The sequence below is a fragment of the Clinocottus analis genome, unplaced genomic scaffold (assembly GCF_023055335.1).
Source record: "Clinocottus analis isolate CAN_PGR_092001 unplaced genomic scaffold, fCliAna1.0.p SCAF_17, whole genome shotgun sequence".
In the NCBI taxonomy this organism is placed as follows: Eukaryota; Metazoa; Chordata; class Actinopteri; order Perciformes; family Cottidae; genus Clinocottus; species Clinocottus analis.
Window position 1 is genome coordinate 16,582,844 of NW_027175898.1, and position 16,415 is coordinate 16,599,258.

The 16,415-nt window shown below is 43.8% G+C and overlaps 1 protein-coding gene across 2 annotated transcripts in view; it reads right to left on the reverse strand.

The window, feature by feature from the left end:
- Window positions 1–7,669: 7,669 nt before the first annotated feature.
- doc2b (double C2-like domains, beta) overlaps window positions 7,670–16,415 on the reverse strand; it is a 118,326-nt gene continuing 109,580 nt past the window's right edge. For both annotated transcript variants that reach the window (XM_068579853.1, XM_068579852.1), the window contains 3 exons: window positions 16,166–16,247; window positions 13,865–13,961; window positions 7,670–12,125 (listed from right to left, as the gene is read on the reverse strand). In XM_068579853.1, coding sequence (XP_068435954.1) covers window positions 11,992–12,125; window positions 13,865–13,961; window positions 16,166–16,247 — 313 coding nt within the window. In that variant the 3' untranslated portion in view covers window positions 7,670–11,991. The remainder of the gene's footprint in view (window positions 12,126–13,864; window positions 13,962–16,165; window positions 16,248–16,415) is intronic.

Sequence of the window (16,415 nt, forward strand, 5' to 3'; positions counted from 1 at the left end):
AAAAAAAACAAAAAAAAAAACGGACCTGCTGTCAAAATCTGCGACGGAACCGCGAGCACTTCCGGTTGAAGGTTTTCAGAGTAAAAGTCACTAGAGCGAGAGCGAGAAAAAGTTAAAGGAATAGTTTGACATTTTTGGGTTTACACAAGAATAAGTAGATATAATAAACCTGGATTTATTCTTGAAATATGTTATTTTATGATAATTACATTGTTAGGGATTATTGAAATATTTTTGGTAACTTCTTTAATATATTATGTATTTTTTTTCTTTGTGTCGTTGAATACACACAGTACACCTGTTTGTGAGGGACATTTGATTTGAGCAACGTCAAGTTCTGAATATACCAAATGAATGTACTTTTTCAATTTAAAGGTTCCTTTAACGTCACGTGTTGTTTTTAAGACCACAACATCAATCAGTCCATTAATCTATTGACAGAAAATGAACAACAAGCAATCTGAGGGCGTCTCCTTGTGCTTTAGGACATTGTGATGAACATATTATCATATTTAAGCGGACCTGGTTTATTTATTTGGACATATGTAACACACTATTTGATTAAAAAAAAGATTGTTAGTCTCCAACATACATGTGATGTTTTACCCTTCAAAGTACTTGTTTAGTTCGACACAAGAAAGTTAGTTGACATGAAATATAAAATAAGAGAAGTAAGATTAATAAAGATATCGAAACCTTTTGGGGAAATCCAATGGTAACAGTTTGTAGTTTCATAGAAAGTTTATCATCTTGTTCTAATATCATGGACAATAATGTGTAAATATTTAAGATTATATGTAGTCGATGATAATAAAAATAAAATATAGAGTACCAGCCCTCACTATCGAAGTAGTTACAATGTTCAGACAGACACCACTCATTCATATCAATTCCAGATTTACATTTTATTTTATATTTTAATTCCGGTGCTTTTATTTTATAAAAAACCCGTGAGAGCGGAAGTGAGCGCCTTGCCGGCTTCCGGCAGCTTGTCGGAGTGTTAAATGGCAGACAGGACCGCTGCTCCCCGTGTTTGCTCTCCGGCTGGAAGAGTTAGCAGCTGGTCGGACTGAAACAAACAACTTGCCATTCAAACGGAGGGGGGCGTGTCTGCGGGGGAGCGGGGCATCATGGGAAATAGAGTTCTCTTGCTCACAGGTCCGAGCAGGTGGATTAGCAGGAAGATTAGATAAGAACACAGGATGTAACTTTATCTTGTCTTTACATGTAACTGTCCCATATATATATATATATATATATATATATATATATATATATATATATATATATATATATATATATATATATATATATATATATATATATATATATACACACACTTCTGCTTTTTTTTCTTCTGCTATTGAAATACTTGAACCACTTCCTTTCTTCCTTCCTTCCTACACTCCTCCTTCCTTCCTTCCTTCCTGATGAGTTTCTTCTTGTCTAATAAATCCCGGCAGCACTCTGGTGTTAATTGTGCGGCGCCGCGGTATTTCCAGCCAACTCTCTAATTGCAAAAACAATTAGTCGTAACAGCCGACAACAAAGTATTAATGAAGTATTAATGAAGTATTAATGAATCCAGCAGAGAGTTAACTCACTTGAACTGGAAGAAACACAAAGCTCCCATGTGGCGGTTAAATGTTGTACTAATATGTCACTATACAAATAAACACACAATAACATCCACACATGAATGCGTTCAATACTCTGGGGTAATTAAAAGCAATAAAGCCATTTCATAAACATCTTTGTGGCGCATGTTTACAAATCACATTACAGCTCATGAACTTTTAATGGTGATTAGTCTTAGATAATAAAACACTGTAGTGTGGAATATTGATGTATAATAATACACACACACATTTTGATCACCTTTTAATATTCATGAGCTTATTGGATTTGTTTAAACCCTTTTATATCAGGTCAAAAACATGGTATAAATCCCTAAAAAACAATAAAAAAACATGTTCGGTATCAAATTAAACATAAACATCAGGGCTACATTAATATATAATCCCCATGTTCTAAACACAACTCAAACAATAAATGGGATTGGATGTGAGGGTGAGGGCTTAAAGGGCCACATACTTTAATAAGGGCAATTCTTTTTCTTCTTTTCTGTGAGAAATATATACTTATATTTAAATAAAATAAAGCGATCAATTCTACTTACGTACATGGAAACCTGTTTACTGTATCTCTGTGATCTTTTCATGGATAAAGTTCAGCATTGAGTCTCTTCTCGTGCTGCAAACAGACTGAACTGGACGCTGACGAAGCTTTTCCAGCTGAAGGGAGAAGAGTTCATGACTCCAAATGTCCACGTGTTGAACGTCTGACATCATGGATCGGTGGGGTCATCAATAGCTTTGTGTCTTGTCCTCTCCAGCTGCTCAGCCGGCTTCTCTGTTTCTAATTTTCTCCTCAGCAAATTGATCGCGGAGTTTTGTTTTTTTCCTCTCCACTATTTCCCGTTCTCGTCCTCCAATGTTTCTGTCAGAACTCGTGTTCGCTCGTCTCCATTTTGGGCGACAAACAGCACAAACTTTGAGAAGTTGATACCCTCAAAGACATTCATAGTGTGACACGCAGAGGGATTTAAGAAGAGAGATTCTTGTTAACCTTTGAAAAGAACAAAAGCAGACGAGGAATGAGCGTCAGTGTAAGGAAAAGATGGCCGACAGACTGCATGTGAGAAGTTAGAGAGAAACGTCTCACATTGTTCTTTGGACTGACGTTCAACATTTTTACTGTATTTGGACTGCGGAGGAGGGACTTAGAGATGTTTTATACGTACCTGTCAATCACCTCGTAGCCCCGCCCTAAAACATACCCTGCGTTATGGTCTGTTTGCCTCTTAATAGACCATCATTTACTTTAAATAGATCAAACAGACGGGCGGCTGTTTGCAAGGAGGCGTCACAAAGACAGAAATAGTCTCCAAATATGAACAGAAGAAGCATTTTAAGACTTCATATCTTCACATTTCAACACAAGAACTATGTTGTTTCCTTCGCATTGGATCATGAAACCATGGAGGACGATGAATATTCACTCCTCAGTCCTTCACTTTGTAAACCAAACATGTGCTGAGCAACGACGCCGAGCTGGAGGTCAAAGTATCTAAACGGGGGTGAAGCTGTGACAGTCGGTCGTGTTGTAAAAATAGAAACGCGACATAAACAGGAAGTGGCAGGAAACATGTTTCCTTTTTGCATAAAACCACACGCGTGCTGCAGAACAGCTTTGTGCGTTTGCTGTCAAACAGGAGCCGACGACAACACGCTCCAGTTCATTAGAGGACAAACAACATGAGGCGTCAGCCTCACCTTTGACCTTTGACCTTTGACCTCCAGCTAGTATCACAAAAAGCGGTCGGACCCCAGCGGGGGCACGTCGGCGCTGACGTCCCAGAAGGCTCAGCGCTCAAGTCTTCTTCTTCTGTGCTCTCGTGTCCTGCAGCAGACGTGTGACGTCGTCTCTGACTGTCAACACTCAGATTCACAACAAAGGAGCCGGCGAGGAGGCCGAACACAAAGACTGAAGGTTGTTATCAATAATATGAGGAGAGAACACAACGTGTTTGCGCTGCACTCAGACACTGGAGGTGTTCATCCTCAACGGCGCTTTTCCACCGACTGTTTTTATGTCGTACTCGGAGCAGAAAAGAGTCTCGTGCTGTTGTGTGGTTTTGTTTATCCCTCATTGTGCTGTGTGATGAGATTAATGGCGAGATGGCTTGAAATACCACGTGCACGTGCACAACGGTGCACGTCCAACATGAGCTCTGCATCCAACTGACACCACATTTTTATTTTTTGTCACGTAATGAGAAAGGAACGTCTGACGGATAAGAAGATCGATGGTAATCAATGAGAGATAATTGTTTTGTTGACAACGTTTTTTAAAGATTTTTGCTGCTTGAGAAAGATTTGTTCACTTACAAGAACAATAAAGCTCATTCTTAGTGTCGACAGGGGGCAATGTGTGGTCGATGCCGACAACGTCGTAATGTCGACATCGACAACATCGTAATCATCGTAATCACATCATCGACAACATCGTAATCAACAATGTAATCGTCAACAACATCGTAACGTCGACATCGACATTACGACGTCAATGTCAACAACGTAATCTTGTTGACATCTTGTTGGCAGCATTACGTTGTCGACGTTACGTTGATAAGCAGCATTGGTCAGAGTGCTAGCATTGTGCTAGCATTGTGCTAGCACTGATCAAATCCTCATGACACCCATCCACAGTGTGGCACCACGTAGCTAATGGAATATAAAAACTTTAAAACCAAATGAAAACCCTCTGAGGAAACCGTCTGAGGACCAGAATGAACTCCGTGGGAGGCGGAGAGGAGAATATGAAAATCAGGCTGAAATGACAGCCGGAGGCAGCCGAGCGAGGCGCCGCGTTAAAGTGGCGGTTGCGGCGCGATGATTGCTTCAATGAAAAAGGCTTAAAGGCAATATCGCGGAAGCTGCAGTAATGACAGCTGACGGCGTGAGAAGCTGACGGCGTGAGAAGAATCTGCTCGCGGCTCAGGTGGGACGGAGGCGAAAATCTCTGAAAAAGACGATAGTAGACTTTGAGTTGGGATTATTTAGTTGTGCGCTCAAAACTGATGACATATGGAGTCACAACGCGTTCAGGAAACAGCTAACCGACCGTACGAGAGCCGGTGGACTCAACTACACCTGCGTGAAATAAAGTGGATCCTGCCGGCTCCTGCAACTCTTTCCCATCGGCCTCGAGCTTCAACAACCAGCAGCTTTTTCAGCACATTCAGCACTTTCCTGGACGCAGTGGTCCTTTTATTTAATTTATTTAAACTAATAGACTCTAAAGAGGCCTCACTTTTGGCATCAAGATGATGAGGATGATGGGACAAGAGGGATTATTAGAAGTTTGCATGCAAGAAAACCCACACACACACACACATACATACAGAGTTAAAATGGAGGACACTAATCTCTTCCCCGTGGCTCAGATGAAATCTTGAGAACCTCTGTGGCTCCGCCCACTTCTCTCAGGCCCCGCCCTCCACCGGGTCACACGGCCGTGCTCAGTGCAGACGCTCTGTCTCTCCACGGATGGCTGGACTTTGCACAACCCGGAGAACACAACACACCAAACGCCTGTTCCCTGAACGCATCCCTGTCAGAGGCTCACTTATGTCTAATGAGCAATTTTGTGGTTCAGAGGCAACGCGAGTTTATTTGTGTCGCACAATTCAACAACAAGCTGATTCAAAGTGCTTCACATAAAACCATTAAAAGATAATTCAGAAGAAAACTACATTTAAAAACCAATTAAGAACTTTCCTTTTAAAACATTAAACAGTCAAAAAGCAGAATAAAAGTTTATTTCTGATAAAATGTGACTTTTAAACACGTCTGAACCTCCGATGACGTCTACTCGTCAACACAGCATGAATATAACTTCTTCATCAAGTAACTGAACTTCTTTTTGACTTCCTCGTGTGTTTTATTGTTGCATCCGGCTCCTCCTCCCTCGGCGTCCTCTCCGCCTGCAGCGCCGGCGTCCTCACAGCTCAGCTGCAGGCTTTCAAAGAGCCGCTCGTTCATCATTTGCTGCATTTTCCACCCATTTTGTTAGACGGATGGCTGAGAGCTCGAATTTTCTCATTTCTGTTGTGCTCAAAAGTCATAAATCACAAGTTCCAAATATCCTCAAAGTCTCGCTCTCGACAGGGAAGTAAATGGGAATCCTGCACGCTCCCTAGAAGATATCCCTCACATGTGCCAAGAATAATGCTGCAATATATATCTTATGCTCTCTTCAGTCATTTCAGTCGCGTCCTGGCAATTCATAGCACAGTTGTTATAAATGAGCATCTTGAGGTGAGGTGGGCCTGGACCTTAAGGTGGACTGGACCTTAAGGTGGACTGGACCTTAAGGTGGACTGGATCTTAAGGTGGACCTGTGGGCCTGGATCTTAAGGTGGACTGGATCTTAAGGTGGACCTGTGGGCCTGGATCTTAAGGTGGACTGGATCTTAAGGTGGACCTGTGGGCCTGGATCTTAAGGTGGACTGGATCTTAAGGTGAACTGGACCTTAAGGTAGACTGGATCTTGAGGTGGACCTCGATCTTAAGGTGGACTTGTGGGCCTGGATCTTAAGGTGGACTGGATCTTAAGGTGGACTGGATCTTAAGGTGGACCTCGATCTTAAGGTGGACTGGTTATTAAGGTGGGCCTAGATCTTAAGGTGGACTTGTGGGCCTGGATCTTAAGGTGGACTGGATCTTAAGGTGGACTGGATCTTGAGGTGGACTGGATCTTAAGGTGGACCTGGACCTTAAGGTGGACAGGATCTTAAGGTGGACCTGGATCTTAAGGTGGACCTGTGGGCCTGGATCTTAAGGTGGACTGGATCTTAAGGTGGACTGGATCTTAAGGTGGACCTGGACCTTAAGGTGGACTGGATCTTAAGGTGGACCTGGATCTTAAGGTGGACCTGTGGGCCTGGATCTTAAGGTGGACTGGATCTTAAGGTGGACAGGATCTTGAGGTGGCCATGGATCTAAAGGTGGACCTGGATCTTAAGGTGGACCTGGGTCTTAAGGTGGACCTGGGTCTTAAGGTGGACCTGGATCTTAAGGTGGACTGGATCATAAGGTGGACTGGGTCTTAAGGTGGACTGGATCTTGGTCCTCATTCAAAGTGAACCCCAACAGGCTCAGACTTTGCATTCGGTGCTTGTTTTCCTGCTTCCTGTCGCCATCAATGAAAAAGAGAAACATGATAGTGATAATCAATAAGTAAGTAAATTAACAAGTTAATTGTTTTTCATAGATTTCTGGGCCATCAGGGGGGAAGACTCTCGGTGACGCACACAAACTAATTGCCTGTTTACTCAGAGCAACTTCATCAATCGTCTGGAGTCGTCCCTCCGGCCGTCCGATGCGTTTAAGTCCAATATTCATTTTCCTTTTCGCTGTGAACTCGTTCCTGAGGGAAACGTTCTGTTGAGCTCTCCTCATGTTTACCGTTGTTTGTATTTTTGTTTTGTTGTTTTGTTGTTGCTGAAAACAGCTGCAGTCGTATTGAAATATGCTGTTTGCTTTATTTGAATAAAAGAAGATACTAATAACAGCTAATTGTATTTAATTTAATCAAACGTAATTTTAGCATGTACAAATTTAACCATAAAATTGATTTTTATGTAAATAAAATGTTAAATTTACTTAATTTTAGTAAACAAATAAGTTTAGTTTTCACTCATTTTCCTATTTGGTGAGCAGGTTTTAGGAGGATCGAGCAGCGCTGCACTGGCAAAAGGGTCTTTAATTCATAATTAATATGTTATTCCATTGCCTAATTGTTTCATATATATTTAATAATATTCATGCTGGTTTAACTAAACACTGTTATAGTGTTTTCTCCGCCTTTGGTGAGCAATAGTAGGAATAAAAGTCCCAAATATGAGCCCATTAAGATTAGTCATTGAAGCAAATGAAGTCATTAAATGAAATTCATTGAAGTCTTTACGGTAATTGTTCAAATATAAGTGTTAATTAGTGGAGTTTTTACTGTGTTGTGGTGAAATAAAACCCAGCTAGTTGCTGTTTAAAAGGTGTAAAAAAGGAAACGAAGCAACAAAGGAGAGATTTTAATTCACATCAAGTCACGCTTCCAGATAGTCAATACAGCAGCCAAACAGGCGATGCGATAGTGTTCAAAGGTACAAAATGTTGTCCAGAAGAAAGACCGACTCATAGCAGAACCTTAACAGCATCCACAGTTGTGTATTTTAGGTATTTTTTTATACAGAAAAACAGTATCAAACATTAGGCAAAGTCATGGCATGACAAAACCAAGAACACACGCATGCAGTTTAGTTTTTTTCTTCTTCTTCATAATATTGAGCTTGCATACAAAGGCAGACAGATTACGAAAGAAAGAGAGAGAGAGAAAGAGAGAGAGAGAGAGAGAGAGAAGTGGTGAAATAAAATGTTTTGCAGGATGTGGCGTGAAAGCCTCGTAATGTGTCGACAACAGAACGATGGAGGTCAAGAGGGTCAAATAATATCAGAGATGGACATTAGGGCTGCTGCACCAGCGGAAATTAGGGGGTTGAAATGATGTCATTGTAATTAGTATAAGAGCAGTCACACCGACGGCAGCCTACATGCTCCCCGAAAAAATCAACGTGCCCGGGCCGTTCGCTGACAGCGACGCGAGGTAATAACAAAAAGCTATTAGCTGGATTACCTGACGGGAATCCTGAAACCCAAAGGACTGTTTTGTTTTGTTTTGTTTTGCATGGCGAGTTCCTTTTTAATTTACAGGTGGGTGTTGGGTGTGTGTGTTGGGGGGGCATGCAGGAAAAGAACAAAGAAAGGTCATCAAACTCATAAAATCACAAAGTACAGGGCATGCATCCCGGGCCCTCGGGTCCGTGTGACGGTTCTGGTGCGTCTGCAGGAAGGGAACGAAAACCCCAACGAAAAATGTTAAAAGAAATTTAAAAAAAAACATTTATAATTCAACAAGCGTGAAGGACTTAAAGGAACAATTTGTTTTCTCCGTATCCGACTGGAGTTTGGTCAAACTTGGGGGAGAGGTTCAACCATGTGTACCCCCTGTGTGTGTGTGTGTGTGTGTGTGTGTGTGTGTGTGTGTGTGCGCTGGAGCTTTGACACATGAACGCTATCAACAACACGGAGCACTAAGCTGCACATTCTCAGAGGGTTTACGGTGGAGCAGAAGGGGTTAAACATGTACATTCTCTTTGATACATTTACAGTGGAGCTGCTTACATAAAAAACTTAACGTCATAGTAACAATATACATACACGGCTATTATATAGTAAAAACTCTTCTCTCCCCCCGAAGCTTGCATTGCACGACTGAACAATCGCAGTGACTTTAGCAAAGGGTTCAGCAACGACAGGCTGTTGTAAACAATACATGCTTTTGATATTTTCATTAGTATTTTTTGTTGTTGTAATATTTGACGTAAACTTTCCGCTGTTGAAATTCTGCCCTTTTTTTTTTTTTTTGGATTTGTCAAACAGCGGCGACATTTTCAGCCACATTACAGTTGAAAATGCTGCCAGCGAGTTTCTGTTTCTTCTTCTTTTTTTTGTGGAAACTCAGTTTTCAGTAGTGTAAACAATAAGCTGCACACACACACACACACACACACACACACACACACACACACACACACACACACACACACACACACACACACACACACACACACACACACACACACATACACCATAGAGCTGCCCAATCATGTGGTGTTGTTGTGGTAAGACAAGTGATTTTTACTTTTTTCCCCAGCTGCTGAACTTCACTTTTGTTGTTGATTACAGCATCTCTCTCTCTCTCTCTCTCTCTCTCTCTCTCTCTGTCTCTCTCTCTCTCTCTCTCTTTCTCTCTCTCTCAAGGCTGCGTGGTCGCGGTGTGCAGCAACTAGCAATTTTCCACCTCGGGGGGCTGAGATTCGCCCGACTCGCCGGGTGCATGATGTGAAATCTACTTTTGAATTCATAACCTGACTAATCGCATGATTATGCTCTTATTGCACTTATTGACAGATCTTGAACCGAAGGTCTGAGCCGGCGTTCTCGACCCATTTTACCACTAAAATGTTGGCAAGGGAAGCGGCAAAGAAGTTTGCTCCAGTCAGCCGCGAGTAGACGTGGAATTAAAAACTGCTGCCGGCATCGAAACGTCAGGTTGTTGCACGTTCGGGTTGTCAGAATAAATATTCCACCGGCGGGCCGCTGTGTTCGTGTTCTGCAGAGCTCAGACAGGGTTGAGTGACTCCCACTGGACTGTTTGTAGCTCCTATTTAAAATAAAGTTGTGGACGACGACATTCTGCACATCAACAGCAGTAGCAGAGTTGTCATCTGGGGACGTTCCTCGCTGGCAAACCGCGACAACACTCGTTGGGTTTCTCCATCGAATGCATCCTCGTACTGGACCTCTACAATATTTTTGACTCTCGCCAATGTAATTTAAACTCTGGAATCGCGCGTGGATCTGACAAGGCGACTTGTTTCGGTTGCGTTCTCCGTCTGTGGTGGTTCATCACCTTGCATAGCGTGACAAAGCGGTTGCACTCCGCCGTACTTCCATTGCCAAAACTACGACCGCGCGCTGTTTTACCGATCTCCGATTTCACTGGAATTTTCTACATGCGTCTTATTTTAGACAGCTGTTGCTTCGGCTCTGTGAAACCAGCTATTTTGAGGTCGGTGTGGGATGACCTTGACATCAGGGTTAACACACACAACTGGGCAGCTCTATGGACTAGAGGTTGCACTGTAGTCCAAGTCGGTGGTGCTCAGACACCTCGCTATACTCGCTGTTGATTTTCGTATCAATCTGGCCAAACTGTTTGGTTATTCGACAGACGGTTGGTCACCTGTCATCCTGCCGGGTTACAGGTGAGCATCAGTCGCTCTCAAATCCTCGAGGCAGACTGTATGGCCATCGACTGCTAACATCTGTTTCCTTACTACCATTAAGAATTGGATCACAGGGTCGTTTAGTGTTGTTGGTATGGTTATGGTGCTTTCTCCTCTCAAACTGACCACAAGGAAGCTTACTAGGAAGAGGACTTGAGGCCTCAGTATACTTCAAACAAGGTGCTCATGGTGTAACAGTGTCTGGCTGGATCTATAACTTGGAAGTAAATCTGTAATTCACGGCCTCACCATCAATCCCTTGCCCCCACCGGCAGCTCATTAAGAGTTTTCTGACGTTGCTTTCAGTCTGAATGCCAGAGGCAGCGTTTGAACTTCTCTCTCAATCTCTCCTTGCTTTACTTTTTCAGAAAACTTTTTCATCGCGATACCGTGAACAACCCCCACCAGGAGAGACAGTTTGAAAGCGTCCTGCCGTCGTCCCCGCTTGAATAATTCATCGCATCGAGACGACAAAGACCAAAAGACAAGAGTTGTGGCCAATTGATTTGGTGGAGGCAGCCGGGAGGAGGATATGACCGCACGCTTTGTGTGGATGTGTGGACATTCAGAAAAGGGCGGAGAGTGTTGTGATGCGCCGTCGCTGTGGTTAAGGTTCGGCTTGGTTTAGGCACAAAAGTTACGGGACGATCGTGGGTTTATTGAGAAACGTTAATGGTTGGTAGAAAAGGTCAAAGTCTAATCTCTTGCGGACCCATCCATGCCTGACCGCCTCCCTCAGTGGACGTCTATAAAGCCCTCACTACCTTCCTCACACTGTAACGTGTCTTGAAGTCGGTTCCCTTGGAGGAGGGTCTCGGTCAGAAAGCACGTTTTGCACAATCGAATCAGTTTGAAGCATACTGAGGACTGAACTGGAGTTCATGACGTTGTTGTCGCCAGGCCGAGTGAGTCAAACTAAAAGGATAAATGCTCCAAATCTCTAAATCAAACAGCTTGTCGTCGGACAGGAGCTTCGCTATACCCAACGGCTCCACAATCGTATTAAAATGCAACGACTTCAAAGTGAGAACGAGTCCACTAAACTGTGTCTACAAACTCCCGTCAGTATAAAATGTTGCTACATCCTGTTTTGTTGGAGTCTCCGCTCTTTTGTTTGTGCTGTTTGCAGGGACCGGTGAATCATTGGTAAACCATTTAGCTGCTGTTAAAAGATCTCATCGAATAGAAAGCATTTACCTCTTTTCGCTGATCAAATTTGGAATTACGAAGGTTAAAAATGCGACACCGCAATCCCGGTATTCATTTCGTTCATTGAATTTCCGGCCGCGAAGACACGAGCAGCCGTGCAACCCCCTTCATCCTACACAAGAACACAAACGTAAGGGTATTACTTTTTTTTTTTTTAAACCGAGCCCTGTTGAGAGGAAATATATTCCCGAAAAAGAGGTGTCGCTGTGGCCAACACGAGGAGCATCCGTAGAAGAGGACGGGTGAGGAAAATGAAGGCAGGAAGTCCTATCTGGTGGTGCTGGAGGAGGGAAGTTGGGGGGGCGGGGTCTTCAGTCATTTAATGAACCGGGTAATTCATTGGTCAACGTGTGCCAGCGCTCAATTTTCTTGTCCTTGTTTTTGAGGCAGTCAAACCAGTGTTTGAGCCGCTCTCCGTTTGCGTTGATACCCAGAGATACTCCACCTGAAAGAAGGCACGGGGATAACGTCAGACACTCACAGATTTACAGAAATGCGTCTCATTATAAAACCGTAAAAAAGCAGCATCAGAGTAACGGCATCAAAACAGCTGAAAACGTGTATACGGCTTTAAATATGTCGCTCGAAATGAGAGACGCTCTTTATTACTGGTGTTTTATTAACGAATCATAAATCATTCACTAATGTAGACCAAACAATCTTCCCTCCAGGTGCTTTTAGTGGCTGTTCTGATGATATCTGCTGTGCCGCCGAGGGCATCCAGCTCGCTTCAGAGTAATCTCTGGTTGACAATGAAATATTACCAGTTCACATTAATACGGCTGACCTGGTTGATAGTGAATAAATGTGAGAGTAAGTGTTCATCAAACATCTCCAAGCACTCGCCCCGCAGCACTGAAGCGTCCTTTCAGGTATTTAAGAGACACTCGCAGTAAGTGCATTCAAACTGTGTAGTTTGATCAACACATCACTGAGGGATGAGAGATGAGACATGTGTTAAAGCTGCATTCTCTCTCCTGACCACCAGGGGGCGACTCCTCTGGTTGTATAGAAGTCTATGCTTCATGTGTTAAAGCTGCATTCTCTCTCCTGACCACCAGGGGGCGACTCCTCTGGTTGTATAGAAGTCTATGCTTCATGTGTTAAAGCTGCATTCTCTCTCCTGACCACCAGGGGGCGACTCCTCTGGTTGTATAGAAGTCTATGCTTCATGTGTTAAAGCTGCATTCTCTCTCCTGACCACCAGGGGGCGACTCCTCTGGTTGTATAGAAGTCTATGCTTCATGTGTTAAAGCTGCATTCTCTCTCCTGACCACCAGGGGGCGACTCGGCTGGTTGTATAGAAGTCTATGCTTCATGTGTTGAAGCTGAATTCTCTCTCCTGACCACCAGGGGGCGACTCCTCTGGTTGTATAGAAGTCTATGCTTCATGTGTTAAAGCTGCATTCTCTCTCCTGACCACCAGGGGGCGACTCCTCTGGTTGTATAGAAGTCTCTGCTTCATGTGTTAAAGCTGCATTCTCTCTCCTGACCACCAGGGGGCGACTCCTCTGGTTGTATAGAAGCCTATGCTTCATGTGTTAAAGCTGCATTCTCTCTCCTGACCACCAGGGGGCGACTCCTCTGGTTGTATAGAAGCCTATGCTTCATGTGTTAAAGCTACCACTGTGTATACTCGTCTGCAGCTTTTGGCGTCCCAAAATATGCAGTTTTCCCAAAGAAACCCAGAAGTTCTGCTTTTTGAGCGACTTCTAGAGACGACCAGAGGAATCCTCGATGAAACGGCAGCCCGTGGTTCTTTCTTACCTCCAGTCACTGTCACTTCAAATAACGTCACTGGATGCAGGAAGGAACAACAGATTTAGCTGCATAATCAGCTCTGCGTGTAAACATAGAGGCGCACATCCTTTGCTTCATTACATTACATTCTCAGCATTAAAAAACACCACTTTTTTTTTTGCCACTTTTTGAGATTTTTCGGCAAAACGATCTGTAGCCGATACAAAATGTTCTTGTTAACTTGAATTAACTTGCTATTTAATATTGTGGCTCGGTGCTTTGTTTGTTTCTCAGCTTCCAGCCTCACAGATGGCTCACTCAGCTGGACAGACAGCCAGCGGTGCTGATGCTGATGATGCTGCTGCTGCTGCTGCTGATGGATATCTATCGAGCCGCTTCAGCTCGTCGTTATCTCCGATGAAAGCGCGGTTCACCTGCGCTTACCTATGAAGTCGTTGGACTTCCCGATGTCGTAGTCCCACACGGTCACCTCCAAGGTCTTTTTGGTGAGGTCTGCATATTTAATGTCGTAACAGAACTCCTGCAGAAAAACAGCAGAACATGAGGGATCCTTCATCCAGTAGGATCACGTACAATTTACATGTTTTCAGATCGTCACAAAGTACAAAGGCTAACATGTGAGTTTAAAGGTCTTGAACATGCAATAAGAATACAATCTGAGATAGATGGATAGGTAAATAGATGGATAGAAGCATAGATAGATAGATAGATAGATAGATAGATAGATAGATAGATAGATAGATAGATAGATAGATAGATAGCCGGTATGTGTCATGGGATTTTGTTTTCATAAAAACACCCACTTAAGAAATGATTTAATTGTAAAACAAAGCATCTGTATCATCGATTGGTATCACTCATCCGTGATAGCGGCATAATCAATAAAGTCTCTCGTCGGCGAAGCGAAACGAGCATTTTTCTGATGTCAATTTGCAGCGCGTGAAGGAAGCGGATTCATTCGGCGTCTGCATCCGCGGTTCAATCAGGGTTGCTGCTCCGCCTCCGGTGGGAATCAATGCCGCGATGCCGTTTGCTCGTCTCGGGCGGAAAAGGCCAAGAGGTGATGGAGGGATACGGACGCAAAAAAAAATGTCAGAGGAAAATGTCAAGGCGCTGGCCTGCGTGGGCGTTTGGCCGAGGCCGCCCGCTCGGATCCGGGCGAGGCGCTTCAGAGACGAGCTGCCCTGTGGCGCCGCGAGCGGCCTCAAGGACATGTTCGGCTTCCTCTTGCAAAAAAAAAAAAAAAAAAAAAAAAAGTCTGCGTCCTCAGGGAGTTCACTTGTGATTTTAACTGTTTTTACATTCAGTCACTTTGATTACGAAAGAGTTGACTGATGGTTGTATAGAAGTCTATGCTTCATGTGTTAAAGCTGCATTCTCTCTCCTGACCACCAGGGGGCGACTCCTCTGGTTGTATAGAAGCATATGTTTCATGTGTTAAAGCTGCATTCTCTCTCCTGACCACCAGGGGGCGACTCCTCTGGTTGTATAGAAGTCTATGCTTCATGTGTTAAAGCTGCATTCTCTCTCCTGACCACCAGGGGTCGACTCCTCTGGTTGTATAGAAGTCTATGCTTCATGCGTTAAAGCTGCATTCTCTCTCCTGACCACCAGGGGGCGACTCCTCTGGTTGTATAGAAGTCTATGCTTCATGTGTTAAAGCTGCATTCTCTCTCCTGACCACCAGGGGGCGACTCCTCTGGTTGTATAGAAGCATATGTTTCATGTGTTAAAGCTGCATTCTCTCTCCTGACCACCAGGGGGCGACTCCTCTGGTTGTATAGAAGTCTATGCTTCATGTGTTAAAGCTGCATTCTCTCTCCTGACCACCAGGGGTCGACTCCTCTGGTTGTATAGAAGTCTATGCTTCATGCGTTAAAGCTGCATTCTCTCTCCTGACCACCAGGGGGCGACTCCTCTGGTTGTATAGAAGTCTATGCTTCATGTGTTAAAGCTGCATTCTCTCTCCTGACCACCAGGGGGCGACTCCTCTGGTTGTATAGAAGTCTATGCTTCATGCGTTAAAGCTGCATTCTCTCTCCTGACCACCAGGGGCCGACTCCTCTGGTTGTATAGAAGTCTATGCTTTATGTGTTAAAGCTGCATTCTCTCTCCTGACCACCAGGGGGCGACTCCTCTGGTTGTATAGAAGTCTATGCTTTATGTGTTAAAGCTGCATTCTCTCTCCTGACCACTAGGGGCGACTCCTCTGGTTGTATAGAAGTCTATATAAGTGACTCTACTTCTCTCTTGATTCCCTCAGTAAACATTGTAAACATGAGTTTATGTCTAAATGAATAAATGATGAGAAGACGTCTCATTTCCAGTTGTTTTTTTTCCTGCCGCTGTTTTAAAAATGTCTGCCAGGCCGTTGGGTCAGCGTCTCCCTTCAGGCGATGAAAGGTAATAAGTTAAATAAAGTGTCGATGCTGCTAGAAGACACCTGCGCTACATGCGTGTTGTGCCTACGCACACAAACAGCTTCAGTGCTGCTGCGCTCACACAACCGATAAAATAAAATGTGGCTGTTTTTCACTCCGACAGCCTCATCTGACTCTCAGAATGTATTTTTTTTGTTGGCCTCCGGGGTTATGGAGGTTTGCTCGGCACATAAAAGCACCAGATAAACACACACACATACACACACACATACACACACAAACACAAAAGAAATAGAAAACTAAAATTGGAGCTTTTTTTAGCGGCAAAGCGGTGGATTCGCACCTCGTTGAACTCTGGATTGAGCGTCTTCTTCTTCACAGCCGTCTTGTGCTTTGACTTTTTGTTCTCGTCGGGCTTCAGGTACCTGCAGGAGAGCAGAGCAGACACACACATACATATAAGTTTTTGCTTTTGCTGAGAAAAAAAACACCACAAATCCCTGCAGATTCACTTATTAAATGTCTTCATGTTGTGTCATTTGAACATGCTCATCCGGGATGTAAATCCTTGCAGCTGTTGTTGCGCTCTGTCC